General features: G+C 34.5%; 5 protein-coding genes across 6 annotated transcripts; 3 read left to right on the top strand and 2 right to left on the bottom strand.

Annotated features, from left to right (window-relative positions):
• The first annotated feature begins 1,327 nt into the window (after positions 1-1,327).
• Positions 1,328-9,286, top strand: LOC131000353 (universal stress protein A-like protein). The gene is made up of 5 exons (XM_057926223.1): positions 1,328-1,354; positions 8,251-8,421; positions 8,498-8,607; positions 8,705-8,823; positions 8,908-9,286. Coding segments are annotated over exons 1-5 (501 nt in total). The 5' UTR covers positions 1,328-1,353; the 3' UTR covers positions 9,008-9,286.
• LOC131000352 (uncharacterized) lies at positions 4,726-6,257 on the top strand. 2 transcript variants are annotated; one of them, XM_057926222.1, is made up of 3 exons: positions 4,726-4,835; positions 5,366-5,512; positions 5,591-6,257. In XM_057926222.1, the coding sequence occupies exons 1-3, from the start codon at positions 4,770-4,772 to the stop codon at positions 5,936-5,938; spliced, it is 561 nt and encodes a 186-aa protein (XP_057782205.1). In that variant the 5' UTR covers positions 4,726-4,769; the 3' UTR covers positions 5,939-6,257. The 2 variants fall into 2 exon arrangements, with proteins under 2 accessions (XP_057782205.1, XP_057782204.1); XM_057926221.1 differs by having other exon boundaries at positions 5,366-6,257.
• Positions 9,287-12,063: 2,777 nt separating the features above from the next.
• On the bottom strand, positions 12,064-13,376 carry LOC131000349 (uncharacterized). The gene has a single exon (XM_057926219.1). The coding sequence runs from the start codon at positions 12,986-12,988 to the stop codon at positions 12,395-12,397; it is 594 nt and encodes a 197-aa protein (XP_057782202.1). The 5' UTR covers positions 12,989-13,376; the 3' UTR covers positions 12,064-12,394.
• A 1,687-nt stretch (positions 13,377-15,063) lies between these two features.
• On the top strand, positions 15,064-16,681 carry LOC131000348 (uncharacterized). Its single transcript, XM_057926218.1, has 2 exons — positions 15,064-15,883; positions 15,958-16,681. Exons 1-2 carry the CDS (start codon positions 15,080-15,082, stop codon positions 16,555-16,557), a joined length of 1,404 nt encoding a protein of 467 aa, XP_057782201.1. The 5' UTR covers positions 15,064-15,079; the 3' UTR covers positions 16,558-16,681.
• LOC131000350 (uncharacterized) lies at positions 15,064-18,015 on the bottom strand. Its single transcript, XM_057926220.1, has 2 exons — positions 17,306-18,015; positions 15,064-15,230 (listed from the first exon to the last, which is right to left on the bottom strand). Exons 1-2 carry the CDS (start codon positions 17,741-17,743, stop codon positions 15,189-15,191), a joined length of 480 nt encoding a protein of 159 aa, XP_057782203.1. The 5' UTR covers positions 17,744-18,015; the 3' UTR covers positions 15,064-15,188.
• Between the last annotated feature and the right edge of the window lie 205 nt (positions 18,016-18,220).

Genomic DNA, 18,220 nt, shown 5'->3' with positions numbered 1-18,220 from the left:
AGTTCATGTATTTTTTTGACTTATTTCAAAGTTCATGTGCAAAATCAAACTAACCCCAAAGTTGATGTATTTCGACGCTAATAACCCCTAACTTTTTTACTGTTAAAAACCTTATCAACATATATACACATAAATGTGTTACATATCTTATACGAACATCACCCTCACTCAATTCACATTAGTATTATTTTTTTGCTTTCTATATTTATTTTGATTCTGACCCCTCAAAAATTATTATTAACGTCATTAATTTTGTAAATTACATAAAAATTAAAATTCATTTATTCATTCATAGATCATACGTACGCAACACAAGCATATTGAATATTACATAAGCAAAACAAACCTATATATCTAAAACAAAACCATATGCCATACGATGCTTTTCACATTACATATTTCAAATCGATGAAAGATAAATAATTCAAATTAATAAAGCACAATAAGGATTAGGATATAGTAATGGATCGAACAACTTCTACATGTAATTTAATGAAGTATGGTGAGACACAAAGTTTGATTTGATAAAAAAAAAATAGATGAAAATACAAAAAATAAATGCAATGATTGGACATAACTAATGAGTATAGTTGAACCAAGTAAGAAATCAATAAATGAGAAGCAATCTAATTTTCTTGTGTTTAGGCTTTTTTGGCTACTTTGAATTTTAGCTTTTTCGCGAGTTTGAATGTGAGGTGTATGATTGCTAGATCAACGGCTCCCAAAATTATATACCAGAAATTTAAATTTGTGGGCCCACCCCAACCACAACGCGCTCTCACCGCAACTGCGTCGCCCAAGATCCAGTGGGGCCCAATTTCAACCTGAATTTACATCTCTAATTTTTAGAGAAAAATAAAAATTGCAATTCGATGTAGTATTTCTTTATATTCGTCGTCGCGGAATAAAATAAATAAATAAATAAAATCTTTATTTAGTTGATAAAATCTTTATTTAGTTGTTGCTTTGTTGGAGTTCATGAATTCAAGTCGAATTTCAAATTTAGCACGGACTTCAAAATTTCAATTGATATGGATAACTTTATTTCGTATTTAATTTTAGCATCGATTTATTTTCCTGTAGAAATTTCAGAATCACGTGGCAATGACGTGAACCACGTGGCAATGGCGTGTCTTCCAAATGACACGTCATAATTTGTAATTTAAAAATGTCTAATTTAAATATGTAATTTTACTCTGTGTTCAATTTAAATACGTAACTTCACTCCGTATTCAATTTTAGCACCGAATAGAGAGAGAGAGAGAGGCGGCACGAACGTGGATTTTTTTGGGGATGGTAGAAAATCGAAGAAGAAGAAGAGGAGAGAGAGAGAGAGAGAGAGAGAGAGAGAAGAGGATGGTTCTGGGGAGGGTACGTCAGCCTATAGCAGCGGTCAGTCGGACCGCCGCCATCATCGCTGCCTTCCTTCCTCCTGACTTCAACCGACACCTGCAGTCGTCATCCTCCCTTTCTCGCCTCGACTGGAAGGCAGCAACAACGTCGTCGCTCCAGCCGACATTTCCCCTCTCTTTCCCTCCTGACTGAAGGACAGCAGAAGTCACAGGCCACCACCGGAGGGATTTGATAGTTGTGGCAGCGGAGGCGGAGAAGGGGTGGAGTGAGGAGGAAGTGATCGACAGAGAGAGAAAGAGAGTGACGAGAGAGAAAGCTTGGCGAGCAAAACGTAGTGTTTTGCTCACCGGTCGGAAGCTTGTGCCAGTAAGTCACGTCAATAAGACGTAGGATCGAAGCGTGTGCTAGTAAGCCACGTTAAAAAATGATGCTAAAATTTAACATGAAATAAAATTATTGATATAAATTGAAACTTTTGAAATTCGTGCTAAATTTGAAATTCAACTTAAATTCATGATATTACATGCATTTAACCCTTTTATCTAGTTTGACTATTTGATTGTGTTTTCTAATTATTTGGTGTTCAACTGGAGTATTGTAGTGTCAATGTTAGTTTGATGAAAGTATTGCCTAAAATTCTGAAATTCTACAAAATTTTCACTAGCTCCTTTTTATAACTTCAATATTCTATAATGTATTGTTCACGATACCTTTTTTTTTCTTCTTTGATATCCTAGATTAATATTTTCTTAAGTAGCTAAGAGATTATGAAAATTTGTGGATGATGCATGCAACGTACAACAATGTTAAGCGGACGCGTGCGCAATTGCATGATTAATAATTACAGAGATATTTTGGCATGCTGACATTTTGGTGCTTATCCTCTATCCGTTCTTATCTTGCTTCTTCCATTTCCCTCTCTAACTTCATTTTCTCTCTCTCTTCGTAATCTATTGATTAATTAGGATTGGGCAGTTCTAGATTCTAATGACGCTACACGTCTTATCTCATCACCAAATTGCGAATATGCAAAAGTTCATACAGAACCGATCACCAATCCACCGTGGCCATACATAACGTGCCCACTATGATGTAGCAATTGTAATTATAGTAAAATAATTTTAATTATAGTAAGATTTATTAGTTATCTTTTCTAATTAAAATTATCGCATCAGTGGTGAGCACGTCATGCTTGCCCACAGTGAGAAGATGATCGGTTCTGAAAGTTCATAATCATGTTCATGTTCTTCTTATTTTATTTTTGTTCTTTTCCTATTTTATCCTTTCAGCCTATTGGGCCTAACCTAATAGAAATAGCACAATATGCACCACATCAATGGCCATGGGCTCTTTCTTAAAAAAATAAAAGAGCTCCAATTATTATTATTATTATTATTATTATTATTATTATTTAGTCCGTTGATAAATAATTATTCTTAATTCTTAATAGGTACTGCAATGTTTATAAGCCCATAGTCGTGTTTGAACGCATTTAGGAACACGTTAAGGTTCCTTTAATTTTTAACAAGACATTTAATTTGAATGATAAAACATGATTGATAAAATAATAATTTGATTTAATTTACATGGTTTGACATGTGATAGACAACTCGACTCGCACTTTAATCGTTCAATTGGATGATCATTGATCACTTCACAATTGGATTTATTATTTAATCATTCTTCAATCTTACTATATTCTATTAATTTTATTTATCGCATTCATCAAACCAAAAGCTCTCTAAATCTATTTTTTTATATGTTCATAAGTATCCAAATAACGATCGATGTTAAGAAAAGTTGAAAAATATGTGCATTGGTTTGGTGGGATGATAAAGGCCAAAAAAATGGGCTTAAAGATTTCCTAACAAAGGCCCAATCTGTTTGCTAACTGAACAGTAAGATCACCAATATGTAAATTCGAACCACGTAAAAAGTAAATAAACATAAAAATATTTAATAAAGATATGACAACTAGCAATAGTTTTCAGTTTTGTCGTCTCATATTTTTTACTGCCTTTAAAATTAATATTACGCGAGACTAATTTCAATAGTTAAACTCAAATAATTATAAATATTTATCTATTTTCAGCCTATAAATTAATTAATAACATGTTTGATTAAGCCTAGCTACAAATTCTTCGAACTAAAGTTTAGTTACAAGTCATCATCATCAACAAATCAAAGCATCACAATCTTATCTTATTCACAGATGATGAGACGTTTTATCAACAAGTATAAGGTATGTTAACATCTCTCAAAACAATTTTAGAGAAACTGAAAAAAATATATATTATCTATGAAAATGTTTCCAAACTCTACCTTTTAAGCTACCAAAACCTTTCATTTAGGATTGGGTTTTGCCAATTATTGGTAAATATCAAATAAATGGATCATATATATGTTCCTTGCAAATTGCATCAAGTGTCGCAGCAATGATTGGAAATTGAAATAGACCTCAAAATTGACCCATTTTTTATTTTTATTTTTTTGTAAATAAAATTCACCCATTTTTACAAGTTGTTAATTTGCATTAAATTTAGAGTAATCGTGTTAAGGTTTTTTTTTTTTTAATTCCCCATAGACAGATAGTGAAAAATGGACCCATTGAGGTGAGTTTGGTGGTGGGCCTTGTGAACGTAACATTTCTTTGATAATTATTGAAGATATATTTATTTATGTGGAGTTTTTTTTTTTTTTTTGAAACCTATTTTTGTAGAGTTGTAAATATCTAACACAATTTTATTTAGTCACTTTCCCGTGGAATCGGTTGCACCGTGTAACTGATTTCTGAATGAATGACACGTCATTCAAAAATGTTCAAATGTTATTTTTCGAATGAAGTAGTGTTATTCTGAAAACCAATTGCAACCGATTGCACATGAATATTTGTGAGTTTTATATACCTTCCTCAAAAAAGAAAAAGAAAAAAACAGTTTTATATACCACTATACTCGATAATTTAGCCCGATAATGATTTGATTTCTGTTTTTTTTGTTGGATATTTGAACTTACGATGAGTATAAAAAAAAGAAAATTAATTTATTTAAGTTATAAACGATTGGTGGTAAGGAATTACTATAAGATTTAATATGAATTATGAAGTGAGTAGGATCCAAATCAATCGGTAATGGTGATTCGGTGGTTCCCAAATCCAATAGCTAGGGTTATGATGAGGGCCGTATATTTCGATGTGAAGAAGATGATTCGGATGAAGCTTTGGGCGTTTGTTGAGAGGCTTGATTGGGTGGACTCCTTGCATCTCTATGTTTTTGCTTCGCTTTGGTTGCTCCATTCCTTCTTCTTTCTGCTTCGGTTTTTGCTTCACAGTTTTTGTGTTCCCATTATATATATATATATATATATATATATATATATCAGATACGCACACTATATGACAATGCCAATACATCGCAATGACAATTGTAGCAGATTACGAACCTGGAACCATCGATCAATACATTGCGAAGTGGAAGCAAAAGGTAATCGCTTACATTTCATCATTAATTTCAATTTTTTAGATTCCCTGGGTTTTTTTTTTCGTAAATGATCTCGATCGTCTATGCTTCCCGATTAATATAAGGATTAAAACAATTATTTTCACCCAAATTGAATTGATCAATGTATGTGGGTAATTCCTAGAGTTTCTTCATCATCTCTATTTTATTAAGATACGCCTCTCATGCTTGATGTTTATTGGAAAATTTTGTAATACCATGATTGTACAGATTCCTTGGTGCCTGTTTGATGATTGCTCTGTTCAATTTCGTCTTTGTAGCTGGGATAGGATATTGTATACATTTTGAGATTGAGATTGAGATTGTTAGATTAGATTTTCAATCTCACTAATTGAGTATCAGTTAAATTTGGTGTTGAAACAGAATTCTATTTATTGCAATGGTTAGTGTTGCTGAAAGTCAAGTATATGTGCTGAGTTTATGTTTGATGTGTTCTTGTTGAGTTGAACCGTTTTTCTGTTTGCTGTGTCGTTATTTTGTTGAATTGATTGCAGGGTTATGATATCGATGACATTTCCATAGCCCCGGGGACTGAGGGCTGTCCTTTTCGGCTAGATATATACGCCTACAAGGAAGGCAGTCGTGACTACAATTATGTTATGTCACTGCAAGAAGGCATAGTTGACATAATGAATGCTGAGGTTGTATGCATACATATTTGTAATCTATACTCATTTCCACAAATATTTATGTTTTTTCTAATGCTTATCAAAATTCAGATACATAAGGAGAAGTACGAGGTGAAGGAACTTGTGACGAGGGTGCATTCTTGGGACGACCTGCCCTTGGACGAGGAAATTCAGGTTTTGAAATTTAATGTGAGTGAAGTTCATACGAATGAGGTGAAGACCGTTGAGGCGGCATTATATGATGACGGTTATTCTCGCTATTTTGATCTTAAAGAGTGGAGGTTTAAAGTCGGGTCCCCTGAAACTCCTCCTGAAATTCCTTACCCTAGAAGTCCTTCCCCTGAACCTCCCCGTCAGGAAGGACCCTCTATTCCAATGCACTACCATCTCTTTAAAAGAGATCCTCATGAATTCTACCCTACATGTTCAATGGTATAAAAAAGGATGATGAGATTTTCGACGATTATGGTATTGTTTTCTATTTCGGGTGATTTGCAGAATATCCTGAAGGTGATGAAGATTTCGATGATAAAATATGTATCCCAGACTTATCAGGATCAGGATTAGACATATAAGGATTCTGATTACTACTGCAACTTCTCACTTGTTTTAAAAGTTAGTATCCATGTTTTAAGTAAATACTATGAGCTTTTGCACCATTAATCGTTGTTGTATGAAGACATATCTACTATTTGTAGTTATCTGTTGGCTTCTTGATTTTGCTATGCTAATCTTGTGATTTCGTTTCTTTTATAAATTTGTCTAATTGTCTATTTCTTTTGATCTTGTAAATATTGTTGGCTTTTTTGTGAATGATTATAAAACCTTGATATATGTGAACAAGGTTGCAGTATATATACATACATACATAATATAGTTTAAATGAAGTTAGAATGGCGCTATGGCAAAGCCCTTTTCTACTGTTCAAAGGTCTAAAGTAGGTATGTTAACATCTTATCATCTCAAAACAATTTTGGAGAAACTGAAAAATATATATATCTATGAAATATGTTTCCAAACTCTTACCTTTTAAGCTACCAAAACCTTTCATTTAGGATTGGGTTTTGTCAATTATTGGTAAATACTTATCAAATAAATGGATCATATATGTGCCTTGCAAGTTGCATCTTACCAAGTGTCGCAGCAGTGATTGGAAATTGAAATATACCTCAAAATTGACCCATTTTTACAAGGTGTTAATTTGCATTAAATTTATAGTAATCGTGTTAAGGGGGGGTTTTTTTTTTCAATAGAAAAATAGTGAAAAATGGACCCATTGAGGTGAGTATGGTGATGGGCCTTGTGAATGTAACATTTCTTTGATAATAGTATATTTTATCATTCATTATTATTAGACAGATTGAAGATATTTATTTTTTGTGGAGTTGTAAATATCTAACACAATTTTATATACCAGTGCTCAATAATTTAGCAGGATAATGATTTGATTTCTATTTTTTGTCGGATATTTGTACGAATTTGATCTTTTAATTTTTTTAGAATAATAAAATTTATTTACGCACGAAAATACTATATGTGCCTATGAATCACTGATCATTTTTATATTGTTGGCATTGTTTGTTGATGACATGAATATATAGTAATAGAAAATTGAATTAAAAGTGAAAAATTCATCAAAGATTCGTAATGATGAATATGCTATGACGATTATTATAATATTTTTTTGAATAATTAAATATAATATATATTTTAGGGGAATGAATATTATAATTATGATAAAGTGGAATGTTTAGATAGGTCATTGGACTTAGATACAGAACGTTCCAAAACAAACATAAAATCATGCACTTTTATTTGTCTTTAGATAGGAGTATATATTTTATTTGTCTTTAGCTTATTCTAAATTTCTAGCACAAAATCAGTTTTTGCCGTCTAAGGTTTTTTAAAGATACTTCGTAGTTATGCAAATTATACATTTGGTTTGTGTCAGCAAATTTTCAGTTTTCTTGAAAATATATATTTCAACTTATATTTTCATTTTAAAAATTATTAATTTTTAGAAAAAAAAATCGATTTATGTTTCAATTTACATAATTCGACAATGAAATAATAAATCATGCACTTTGTTAAAATTTGCATTAATTAATGTTGGATATAAAATTATAGTTAAAATCATAAAACTTAAGAGTCCACCTAAAAATATGACGAAGTGACTCATCATTTTATCGCCAAATCCTACAAGACTATGCATCAATCAAACTTTTTTTTTTTTTATCAAAATACTATAGGTTAATTAGAGACGCAAACTATATGATTAACCCTATTTATAAATTATGTGATATACACTAATAAAATATAGAGGTATTTTTGGAAGTTCAGGGAGTGACAGTCTTCAAATATCACAATATTCGAAATGAAAATTTATTGTTCGAAAATCGATCACTCTCTAATTCAAAAAACATCTCTCTAATTATAAAACAATAAATCTATAAAAATATCTCCTTAAAATATCACTCTAATCGATCACAATAACTCCCAATCCTTTTCAAACTTTTTCCATCTATACAAATTTTATAGAACACTGAAAAAAAAATCCAAAATTTTTCATAAATCTCCAGCCAATCACCAACACATCACACATCATCCAACTCCTCATAGATTATCTAAAACAAAATTCCAAACAATCAAACAGCCATGACTACTTTGAAACCATGCATGTTGTATTTATAAAAAGATCTAGCTACAAATCCTCCAATTCTAAAATCAAGAAAAGTTAGTGAGAGAGAGGATGAGTGAGAGGAAAGTAGTGGTGGCAGTGGACGAAAGTGAAGAAAGCATGTATGCTCTATCATGGTGTCTCACCAATCTCCTATCACCAAAAAACAACAATCCAAACACCACCTTAATCCTCCTCTACGTCAAACCACCTATTCCTTCTTACTCATCTCTAGATCTCACAGGTATATATATTCTCCTTAATTTCTCGTCTCGTGATAATTTGGATAGATATAAAAATGATAAAGCTCGAGTTTTTAGGGTTTTTATTCGCGGGAGATGCGATTGCAAGCATGGAGAGATACAGCAGGGATTTGGCGAATTCGGTGATGCAAAGGGCCGAGGCAGTTTGCAACAGATGCAATACCACAGTATATATATATATATGTCTTTATTAAAAAAAAATAATAATACGACATGGATTAATTAATGTTTGAAAAATGAATAAAATTAATTGATGAGGTGCAGGTGCAAGTGGAGAAGAAGGTTGGAAGTGGAGATGCTAAGGATGTAATATGTGTTGCTGTCGACAAACTTGAGGCAGACATCCTTGTCATGGGAAGCCATGACTATGGTTTCTTCAAGAGGTCGATCTCTCTCTCATCTCTCTAAATCTAATTTTCAAATTTGATTTGGAAGATTTATTTGATTAGGTTTTATAATTTTGGCAGGGCACTTTTGGGAAGTGTGAGTGATTATTGTGCTAAGCATGTAAAGTGCCCATTAGTGGTGGTAAAGCGCCCAGACACAACCAAGGAGTATCAAATATAGTAGAGCTGTTAAGAGGTTAATGTCCAAATCTTAAAGTTCTGGGTTTAAGTCCTCCGTCATGAGGTATTTAATTTTTTTCTGTTTACTTATGTAATTTATAAAAAAATATATATAGTATAGCTCTTAATATTTTATAATTCCGGATATTTTTTATGTGTTTTATAGATAGATAGATAGCGATCGGGGATATCTCGAAAAAACCAAACTACTGTGGTATTTTGCTTTTGCTGCTCTGTATATATTTAAGTCGTTGATTAGTTAAGATAGAAATTGCAATAATGCTATTTTTTACTGATGAATTGAATAAGTAATTTTAAAAATAGCGTGCTAATGTAATTAAATATTAAGACAGGTGGTCTCATGTGAAATCGATTTTACTGAATTTTTTTTTTATATTAAGATCCGTGGCATGAGGGCCTGAGGCATTAAAACACGTGCACATGACTAATGGTGTTCTAGTGCCTATAAGACTCAGTTTGCAATAATCATTATTCATCATTAATTAGTTCAGCTAATGAATAAAATTGGTAAAGAAAGAGGCTCTATCCAAATCATTAAAGGGGAAACGCAGGCCACTAAATTGAGCCAACATATAATATAATAAATATATTTTAATATATAACAAAACAGGGGAAAGTTCAAAAAAAAAGAAAAAAGACATTGTTACATATAAGTACAATGAGCTAACAAGAATTAATGCATATATTGACCTAGCGGTAGGTGATTAATGCTCAAAGTCTTATATTCTGGGTTCGAGTTCACTCTCGTGCGGTCTTTAATTTTTTAATTTTATTATGTAATTTATAAAAAAAAATGAAAAAATAATTAAGGCGTCAGTAGAGGAAATGACATTTTATTGATGCATACTCATTGGTCAAATTATAGAATGCGCATTTTTAAGTCCAGAAAAGTATGATTCATAGTTTAAGGCTTAAGGTTTTAACCTTTGAATTAGAAATTCAAAATTTATACGTAATTTTTTTTAATATTAATCAGACTTCTAATCCATGTGACCATAAATAATGTCACGTCATCGACAAAGAATGAATGTCAAGAAAGCAAAAACAGCGATTAAGTGAAATAATGTGTGTTTTTTTTAAAGAATATGTTTCACTCAAATTGCCCAACTTGATAGCGCCTTATCCAAATTAGGTATTTCAAATTGGGTATGGAAACCTAATTCGATCTACTAATTTGTATATGCAATTAATTAGGAAACGAAAAAAACGATTTTATATTTTTGTAAAAACAAAAAATAGTTGAAGGGTGTGTTAGAAATGAATATTGGGTACATTCCTCCCTTAAAAGGCCTTATAAGGGAGATGGTTGCCTCATCATATAAAGTTGCTCATGCCACTATCTCCAATCCAATGTGGGACACTTCAATACACCCCAATACACCCCCCGCACGCGCATCGTGGACTATCCCAAACGCCATCTATTGACAACGATATTGGGGGGCCCATCATTGGATTGGGTTGACTCTGATACCATGTTAGAAATGAATATTGGGCTCATTCCTCCCTTAAAAGGCCTTATAAGGGAGAGGATTGCCTCATCCTATAAAGTTGCTCATGCCACTATCTTCAATCTAATGTGAGACACTTCAATAGGGTGCACATTTCAAATTTGTGTAGGACAAAAATATTTAATTTTGATGGGAATAATACTATGGTTTTAGTCAAACTAAATACTAGAAGTTGAGGTATTTGGATCCTGGGATAAAATTCCTTGCGTCGCAGAATTTGAACGAGTAAATGACTCAAAGTTTCAAACCAATCAAAGAGAGATCGATGATTAAATTATATAGGATTACTCAATGTAAAGACTAAAAGATGAATTTACTTTTGAAATTGGTTAGTTACATATTTATATATGAATATGTACATCTGCTTTTAGTAATGAATTCTAAATCCATATAAGATCGATCGAAATGCACAAATAATAGGTCTTTAAATCTCTTTTAGAAACCAAATTTCTCTCTTTATATGAGTAAGGCTCGAGAATCGAAATGGGCCATCGGATTTTATTTATTTTTGGATAAGTTTCTGTTACAAACATTGGGCCTATAATTTAGCCGGCCTTCACATTTGTAGGCTTTCAATTTTGTGATCTTATTGCTATTTTTTTACGAGAAGAAATTATATTTACTCTTTCCGTCCAATAAAAATTAAAACAACGCAACACTAATTCTCCCCTCGTCGGATTATACAATTCTCGAGTAAGATCTTCTTTTTCTGTTTGATTATATGCATGCACGATTAATCCTAATTAACTTCACGCTGATTTTCCTTCAATTTCTCTTTCTAGCTGTGTGCATGTATGCGTTCTTGTGTGTGTGTGGTGCATTTGAGTCACTTCCATGAAGAACTTCTCCCAAAATTTTATAGTTTTTATTGTTATTATCATTTATAATTTGGATCTGTTAGGGTGCGTTTACTTTTATAGATAAATTTATCATCGAAAAATGAAGGATAACAAAAATTTATACCTTAATGGAGGGATAATATTATTCATCCTTGAAGTGAAAATAAGAAAGGGAAAATTGTGAACTTCTCTTTTGTGTCAAATATTGGAAAAGAAATAAGATATTTAAAGGCATAAATTTTTGTCATCTCTCTTTTTCCAGTGATAAATTTATCCTTAATGAAAAATTAACAGACCTATGAGTTCCGTTAAATAAACATCCAACAAAATAAAAAATATTAATTAGCATAAGGATCTATTATAACAAAAAATTATGAAAGAATCTACTCCCTCCGTCCATCAATTAAAGGCCTATATGAAGAAACACGGGTTTTAAGAAAAAGTGTATTTTTATTAGTTGAGTAGAGAAAGTGTCCCACTTTTTAAGAAAAAAATGTATTTTTATTAGTTGAGTGGAGAAAGGGTCCCACTTTTTTGTAAAGAATCTTTGACTTTTTTGATTAAATAATAAATAAAAACTTACCAAAAATAGGTAGGCCTTGTTTTTGTGGACGGACCAAAAAAGCAAGTAGGCCTTGAATTGGTGGACGGAGGGAGTAATATATATACATATATTAATACTGATCAAATTTTATATATATATACATAGATGGATTCTATTAATACTGAACAAGTCTGCTAAAAGCACAAGAATTACAACATAGATACATAATCCTCATGCAAAATGCATGCCAAACAACCACACACTAATTAACAACATCCATATTTCAACTAATTTCATACCTTAAAAAAAAAAAAAAAAACTTCCAAATATAGTAACTAACTTGCGTTAACTCTAATTAAACACCTTATATAACATTAGACATCACAGCATCATCATCTTCTTTTTAATTAACATCTCTTGACTCGTATTTTATAACACCTTACGTCCATAAAACTCGAGACGCAAACGCAAAAAACTCAGAGAATGATCCAATGACGAACCTTCGCCTTAACCGCTTTTTCCCTAATTGGATCCAAACTCGGCTTCCACCCCTTCCCCGACATCTGCCTGCTTAAAAACTCCGGCCTTCCCTCTAAAATCTCAGCAAAGCAATCGAATCTCGCGTCTTCCGCCGCCGCCGCCTTTTCTCTCTCATTCGAATCGCCGCGGCACTTCCTCTTCTCCGGCGCGGCGCAGCTACGCCCTCCGACGGCGGGGCAGATCCGCGCGAACAGCGGCAGGAAACCGGTGTAGGACAGCAGCGCGTTGGACTTGAGCGCGGCGTTTGCGAGGATTAATCTCCGAGCTTCCTCCGACGACAGCTGGATCGGCTTGCCCTTCCTGACGCGGAGCATGAGGTAGGTTTTCCTGATCTCGAGCTTCTGATCCGCCGGAAGCGGCGCCGGCTTTCTGCCGCTCGCGATCGGCTGGAATTCCACCACCACGTGCTGCGGGTGCTCCAGCATGAGCTCCGCGGCCGTGAGCGGCTCGTCGTAGGTGAGGACGCCGCCGTCGGAGAGGATGACTCTTCCGGCGGCGTCCGGTAGGCGGTGGGGGGCGGCGTTCCCCATCTTCGGCGGCTGAGAGTGGTGGTGATGTGTGTGTTGAATTGAGTTGGGGAAGATTTTAATGGAGAAGAGTGTTGGAGTAAAAGCATGCGTTTTGTTGCATTATATATTGAGAGAGAGAGGGGTTTGTTAAACCGCTCCAACTTTGGTGTCATGGTGGACTCGGTAACAACTAATTAGAATGTCAAATGAGGTCATCGACTCCTTAATTTATACTTGATTTTAATTTTTAAAATTAGATTATAGTGTATATTACATTATGATGTAGTTATAATCTACGTAAAAATGAGTGGTTTTATTGACTTGGTGTGTAATTAGTACTCTCTCCGTCCACAAAATGTTGTCCTAAGGGAGGGAATAACGAGTTTTAATAAAATTTGTGTTGTTTATTTAGTTAGTGGAGAAATAGTCCACAAATTAAAAAAAAAAGTGAAAAAAGTTAATTAAGTTAGTGAGTAGAGAATGAGGAAATTTACGAAAACTAGATTAGGATATTTTTTTGTTAACGAACAAAAATAACAAATTATGACAATATTTTATGGACGAAGGGAGTATTCAATATACATAAGGTTAGATAGAAAGTAACATAAAGAATGTATAAGTACATACTTTATATTCTCAATTTTAAAAATGCGTAAGTATAGAAATACTAGTATCTTTGAGCGCACATACCATATATGCGCATTAAAAAATGTACAATTTGATAATACACTCTCCCTCATCCCATATATTTTGTTGAAATTTTGGAGTATCAATTACATAGTCCTATTTTCTCAAAAAAAAAAAGAAAAAAAATTACATAGTCCTATTATGCCATATAGCATCCGTCTCTAAGTTAACACTTGCTGGAAACATTTAACTAAATTTGTAAAAAGGAAATGATAATAAGTGATACCAATTAATTAAAATAGAAAGAGACATTTGTTGTGGATTTTGGGTAATATATATGTAGAATATTTGTAGGCATATTAATATATTAAGTGTACTTAGTCATACCAACCAAACCAATTCAAGTCAGCGTGTAAGAGGAACCGTTCAACGGCATTACCTTTCAACTCCATAAAAAAATGAATATAAAAGGCAAAGAACCAAGGTGAGAAAGAAATTAAGTAATCATATTTTGGCTTTGTTAGTTTAGCAGTTAGCCCCATAAATTTAGTATTGGGCCAGAGGTAAAAGGTTCGACTTTGGGTTGGGTTGGACTATGTTTTAGGAACCGAAAATTAATGGCCCATCCCATGGCCCGACCCAATTCGAAACTTTGACAATCACCCTTTCAATAAAGAATGTTTACTTTGCATTACTAATAAGATATATAATTGAATAATTCTATTTTTAAGAATATGATTTCTTCAATTCTACCGTTTCAATGAGATATGAATCAAGCAAAACTAGTTTAATGATATCAATCATCTAATATAAGGGTTTTACAATTTTTATTTATTAAGCTAATCCTAAAAAATAGACGCATGATCGAATATTTTTATGCTCGAGATTGGGTTTGAATAAACAAATGATAAAATTTATCAAGCTAATCCTAAAAAATAGACGCATGATCGAATATTTTTTTGCTCGAGATTAGGTTTGAATAAACAAATGATTAATTTTACTACTCCCTCCGTCCCGCTATTCATGGCCTGTTTCTTTTCGGCACGGGAACTAAGGAGAGTTAAAGTAGATGGATAAATAGGATGACCCACATGTTTAAGAATGTTGTTAATATTACTAATTATTGTTGACTCTAAATTAAATATTGACTTGCAATAAATAAATAAATTAATTAATTAAATAATTTATTTATTTATCTAAAATTAATTTAATTAAATAAAAAACATGTTTTTTTTTGTTTCCTAAATGTTGACACACTGCAGTGCAAAACAGTTTAAGAAAAAGAAATGATGACACAAGCATAAAAAGTGGCGGCAAAGTACAAAATTTCCATAACACTTTTACTAAAAGTTCAAATTTCCCTCTAATATGTTCCCAAGGCTTCTATAAAAGCCTTTAATCGGCTGCTGCTGACAGTAGAAGTTTGAAATCTGAAAATTTACAAAAGCTATCAAACCAAAAGATACAACTTCCAAACTCTACAAAATGAGAAGGCCCGATCTAACTACGGCCGAGAGAAACACGATTGTGCAGTTTCTTCTTCACAACTCCAACAACGGGAAGCCAAAAAGAGGGAAGATCCAAGAAGCTATCATCAAGTTTGGGTGCTCTCGACGAACCGTGAGACGACTATGGGCTGCAGCAAGAAAACAATATGACAATGGTGAGCATATGAATTCAGTAAGCACAAAAATTCAAAAACCAAGAAGAAAAAGAGTGCAAATTGACTTAGAGCTCATATCAAGCTTGGAGTTGAGCAAGAGAAGCACAATTAGAAGGCTTGCTGTTGGAATAAATTGCAGTAAAAGCACAGTCGGGAGATGGGTTAACAAAGGTTTGATCAGAGCTCACACTAGTGCAATTAAACCTGACTTAACTGCTCCTAACAAGCTGTTACGTTTGAGATTCAGCCTCGAAGCCATCGAATATGATAGAATCCTCAAGATTCTTCAATTCAAAAGCATGCACAACACAGTGCATATCGATGAGAAGTGGTTTTACATAACCAAAACTTCTCAAAGGTTTTATTTAACCCCCGAGGAGGCTGAACCGCACAGAACTTGCAAATCGAAAAAATTCATCACAAAAGTGATGTTCATCTGCGCTGTGTGCAGACCCATCTTTGCACCAGATGGGAGTGTGTTGTTTGATGGTAAAATTGGGATTTTCCCATTCACAGAGATGGTTCCAGCACAAAGGAAGAGCAAGAACAGGGAGGCAGGCACTTTAGAGCAAAAGCCGATTCAGTCCATAACAAAGGAAGTAATCAAAGACTTCATACTCAGGAAGGTATTCATTACATGTGATTTATGTAAATTATTGTGACTGAATTAACTTAATGCATTGAAATCATTTGAATGCAGATCATACCAGCCATCAAGCAAAAATGGCCAGCATTTGCTAGTAAAGTTATCTTTATTCAACAAGACAATGCACGACCACACATCAAAGACAATGATCCTCAATTTAGAGAGGCAGCAAGTGCAGATGGGTTTGATATAAGGATAGTAAATCAGCCTCCAAATTCTCCAGACACAAACATCAACGACTTAGGATGGTTTAGAGCCATTCAAAGCTTACAAAACGAAACAGCTTGCAACAATGTGGATTCATTAGTGAAGGCAGTTGAGAAATCATTTGAAGAGTTATCTCCAACAACACTCAATAACGTCTTCTTAAGCTTACAAGGATGCATGGTGGAGATAATGAAGGTAAAGGGCCAGAATTCTTACAAAATTCCTCACATGAAGAAAGGGGCTCTAATTAGGGCTAATCAACTTCCATTGAATTTGGAAGTTCCAGCCGAGTTGGTAAGGGAATGCATTTCCTACCTAATGGAACAGGGCATTGTTGATGGAATGTACCATCTAATGAATAAGTTACGCATAGCAAACTACTCATTAGATGGCATTGAATACCTAATGAATAACTTAGGTATTCAACAGCCACCAATGCTATATTAGACTAGTATGTGAAGCTTTTTGTGAACCTCTATGCTTTTGCTAGATTAGACTAGTATGTGAAGTTATTTTGTGAACCTCTATGCTTTTGCTAAGGCCAAACATGAATGAATATTTTGTTTTATCATCTCATACATGGACTAGTTTAATCATTGATGTATATTCACACACGGGCAGCAAACATGTAGCCACACAGGGCAGCAAACATGAAGCCACACAGGGCAGCAAACATGTAGCCACACAGGGCAGCAAACATGTAGCCACACAGGCAGCAAACATGAAGCCACACACGGCCACAACTTAACAAAAGCAGAAGCAACACAAGACAGCAAGCAGAAGCCACACAGGGCCATAATATAAGGCACAACTCGGCAGCAAGCAGAAGCCACACAGGGCCACAAATAGAAGCCACACAGGGCCATAACATAAGGCACAACTAGGCAGCAATTAGAAGCAACGCAAGGCAGCAATCAGAAGCCACACAGGGCCACTCAATAAGCCACACAGGGCCACAAATATAAGGCACAACTGGCAGCAAACATAAGCAACACAAGGCAGCAAGCAGATGCCACACAGGGCCACAACTACACAATAGGAGCAGCTAATTACATCTCATGCAAGAATCATAGATGTTAGAATCAATTTTCCACTAAGTGAGCATGTTTTTCATCACTTCAAAACCGAAAGTAACCCTATCTCCCTTAGTACATTCACATGCAAATATAGGTCAAAGTAAAAGGTGAGATCTCACCCGAAATAAGGCTGGCAATAGGTTCTTCAACATATTCATTTGAACTGGGGTATAACCCACCAGCTGAGAAGCCACACACGGTCCAACAGTAGCATTCCAGGCCACAACTTCATCCCACGATTCCTCACAGAGTAATTGACAAAGGGGATAGTCAGTACTATCATTCAAAATAGGAGATTCAGGGGTAATTATATCAGAGACCGATTTTCTCACAGGATTATGGGGGCGGCGATAGATCGGAGCCCGTGGTGAAACAAGACATCTCCCATCTCCACAGAGACTTTCGATCTCACTGAAGCCGAGAGAGTCTTCCGCCGTTTCTGAAAATTCAGCCGAGAACGGGAAATCTACCTCCGGCGGTGATCCCCAATCGGAGCACGAGTCCTCGCTGTCCGGCACGTACTGTCCGCTCAGGTAAGCCTCCCACTTGGACTTCATCACGGCGGCAGAGAAGCGCCGTTCTAAGGGCAGCGTGCGGTGGCAGAGATTCGCCGATCTAAGGGTGGCGAAAGGGGCAGAGATTCGCAGAGAATCGGGAGATAGAGAGAGCAGTGATGAGCAATCGAGAGATAGAGAGAGCCGCGATTTAGGGTTTCAGAGCAAAGAGAAAAGAGGGAATGTGCGGCGCAAGAGAGAGAGTGAGAGGGTGAACCGTCCGCCTTTTTCTTTTAGGGTTAGGTAGTCTTAATTAATTAGTGTAGTTAATTAGTATAGTTAATTACACCCTTATTATTTCCAAAATAAGAAACAGGCCATGAATATTGGGACAGCCCAAAAAGGAAAACAGGCCATGAATAATGGGACGGAGGGAGTACTATTTTCGTACACGGTAGCTAATTCTCAAAATATAAATGCCTCTCATGGTACCTGCATCTTGTATTCAACGTTATGTTCGGACATTTCGGGCTGCCAAGT

This window comes from Salvia miltiorrhiza, chromosome 8 (genome assembly GCF_028751815.1).
Source record: "Salvia miltiorrhiza cultivar Shanhuang (shh) chromosome 8, IMPLAD_Smil_shh, whole genome shotgun sequence".
Lineage (NCBI taxonomy): Eukaryota > Viridiplantae > Streptophyta > Magnoliopsida > Lamiales > Lamiaceae > Salvia > Salvia miltiorrhiza.
This window is presented reverse-complemented; position numbering and strand designations above follow the sequence as displayed.

What these genes read in the sequence shown, in the direction of transcription:
- LOC131000353 (XM_057926223.1), top strand. An exon ending in CTCATCTCTAGATCTCACAG is followed by an intron (nt 8,422 to 8,497) that starts GTATATATATTC and finishes TCGAGTTTTTAG; the next exon opens with GGTTTTTATTCGCGGGAGAT. An exon ending in GCAACAGATGCAATACCACA is followed by an intron (nt 8,608 to 8,704) that starts GTATATATATAT and finishes GATGAGGTGCAG; the next exon opens with GTGCAAGTGGAGAAGAAGGT.
- LOC131000352 (XM_057926221.1), top strand. Translation starts at nt 4,770, where the DNA reads ATGACAATTGTAGCAGATTACGAACCTGGAACCATCGATCAATACATT. An exon ending in TTGCGAAGTGGAAGCAAAAG is followed by an intron (nt 4,836 to 5,365) that starts GTAATCGCTTAC and finishes AATTGATTGCAG; the next exon opens with GGTTATGATATCGATGACAT.
- LOC131000349 (XM_057926219.1), bottom strand. Translation starts at nt 12,988, where the DNA reads ATGGGGAACGCCGCCCCCCACCGCCTACCGGACGCCGCCGGAAGAGTC.
- LOC131000348 (XM_057926218.1), top strand. Translation starts at nt 15,080, where the DNA reads ATGAGAAGGCCCGATCTAACTACGGCCGAGAGAAACACGATTGTGCAG. An exon ending in AAGACTTCATACTCAGGAAG is followed by an intron (nt 15,884 to 15,957) that starts GTATTCATTACA and finishes ATTTGAATGCAG; the next exon opens with ATCATACCAGCCATCAAGCA.
- LOC131000350 (XM_057926220.1), bottom strand. Translation starts at nt 17,743, where the DNA reads ATGAAGTCCAAGTGGGAGGCTTACCTGAGCGGACAGTACGTGCCGGAC. An exon ending in TATTGCCAGCCTTATTTCGG is followed by an intron (nt 15,231 to 17,305) that starts GTGAGATCTCAC and finishes TTCTTGCTGCAG; the next exon opens with CCCATAGTCGTCTCACGGTT.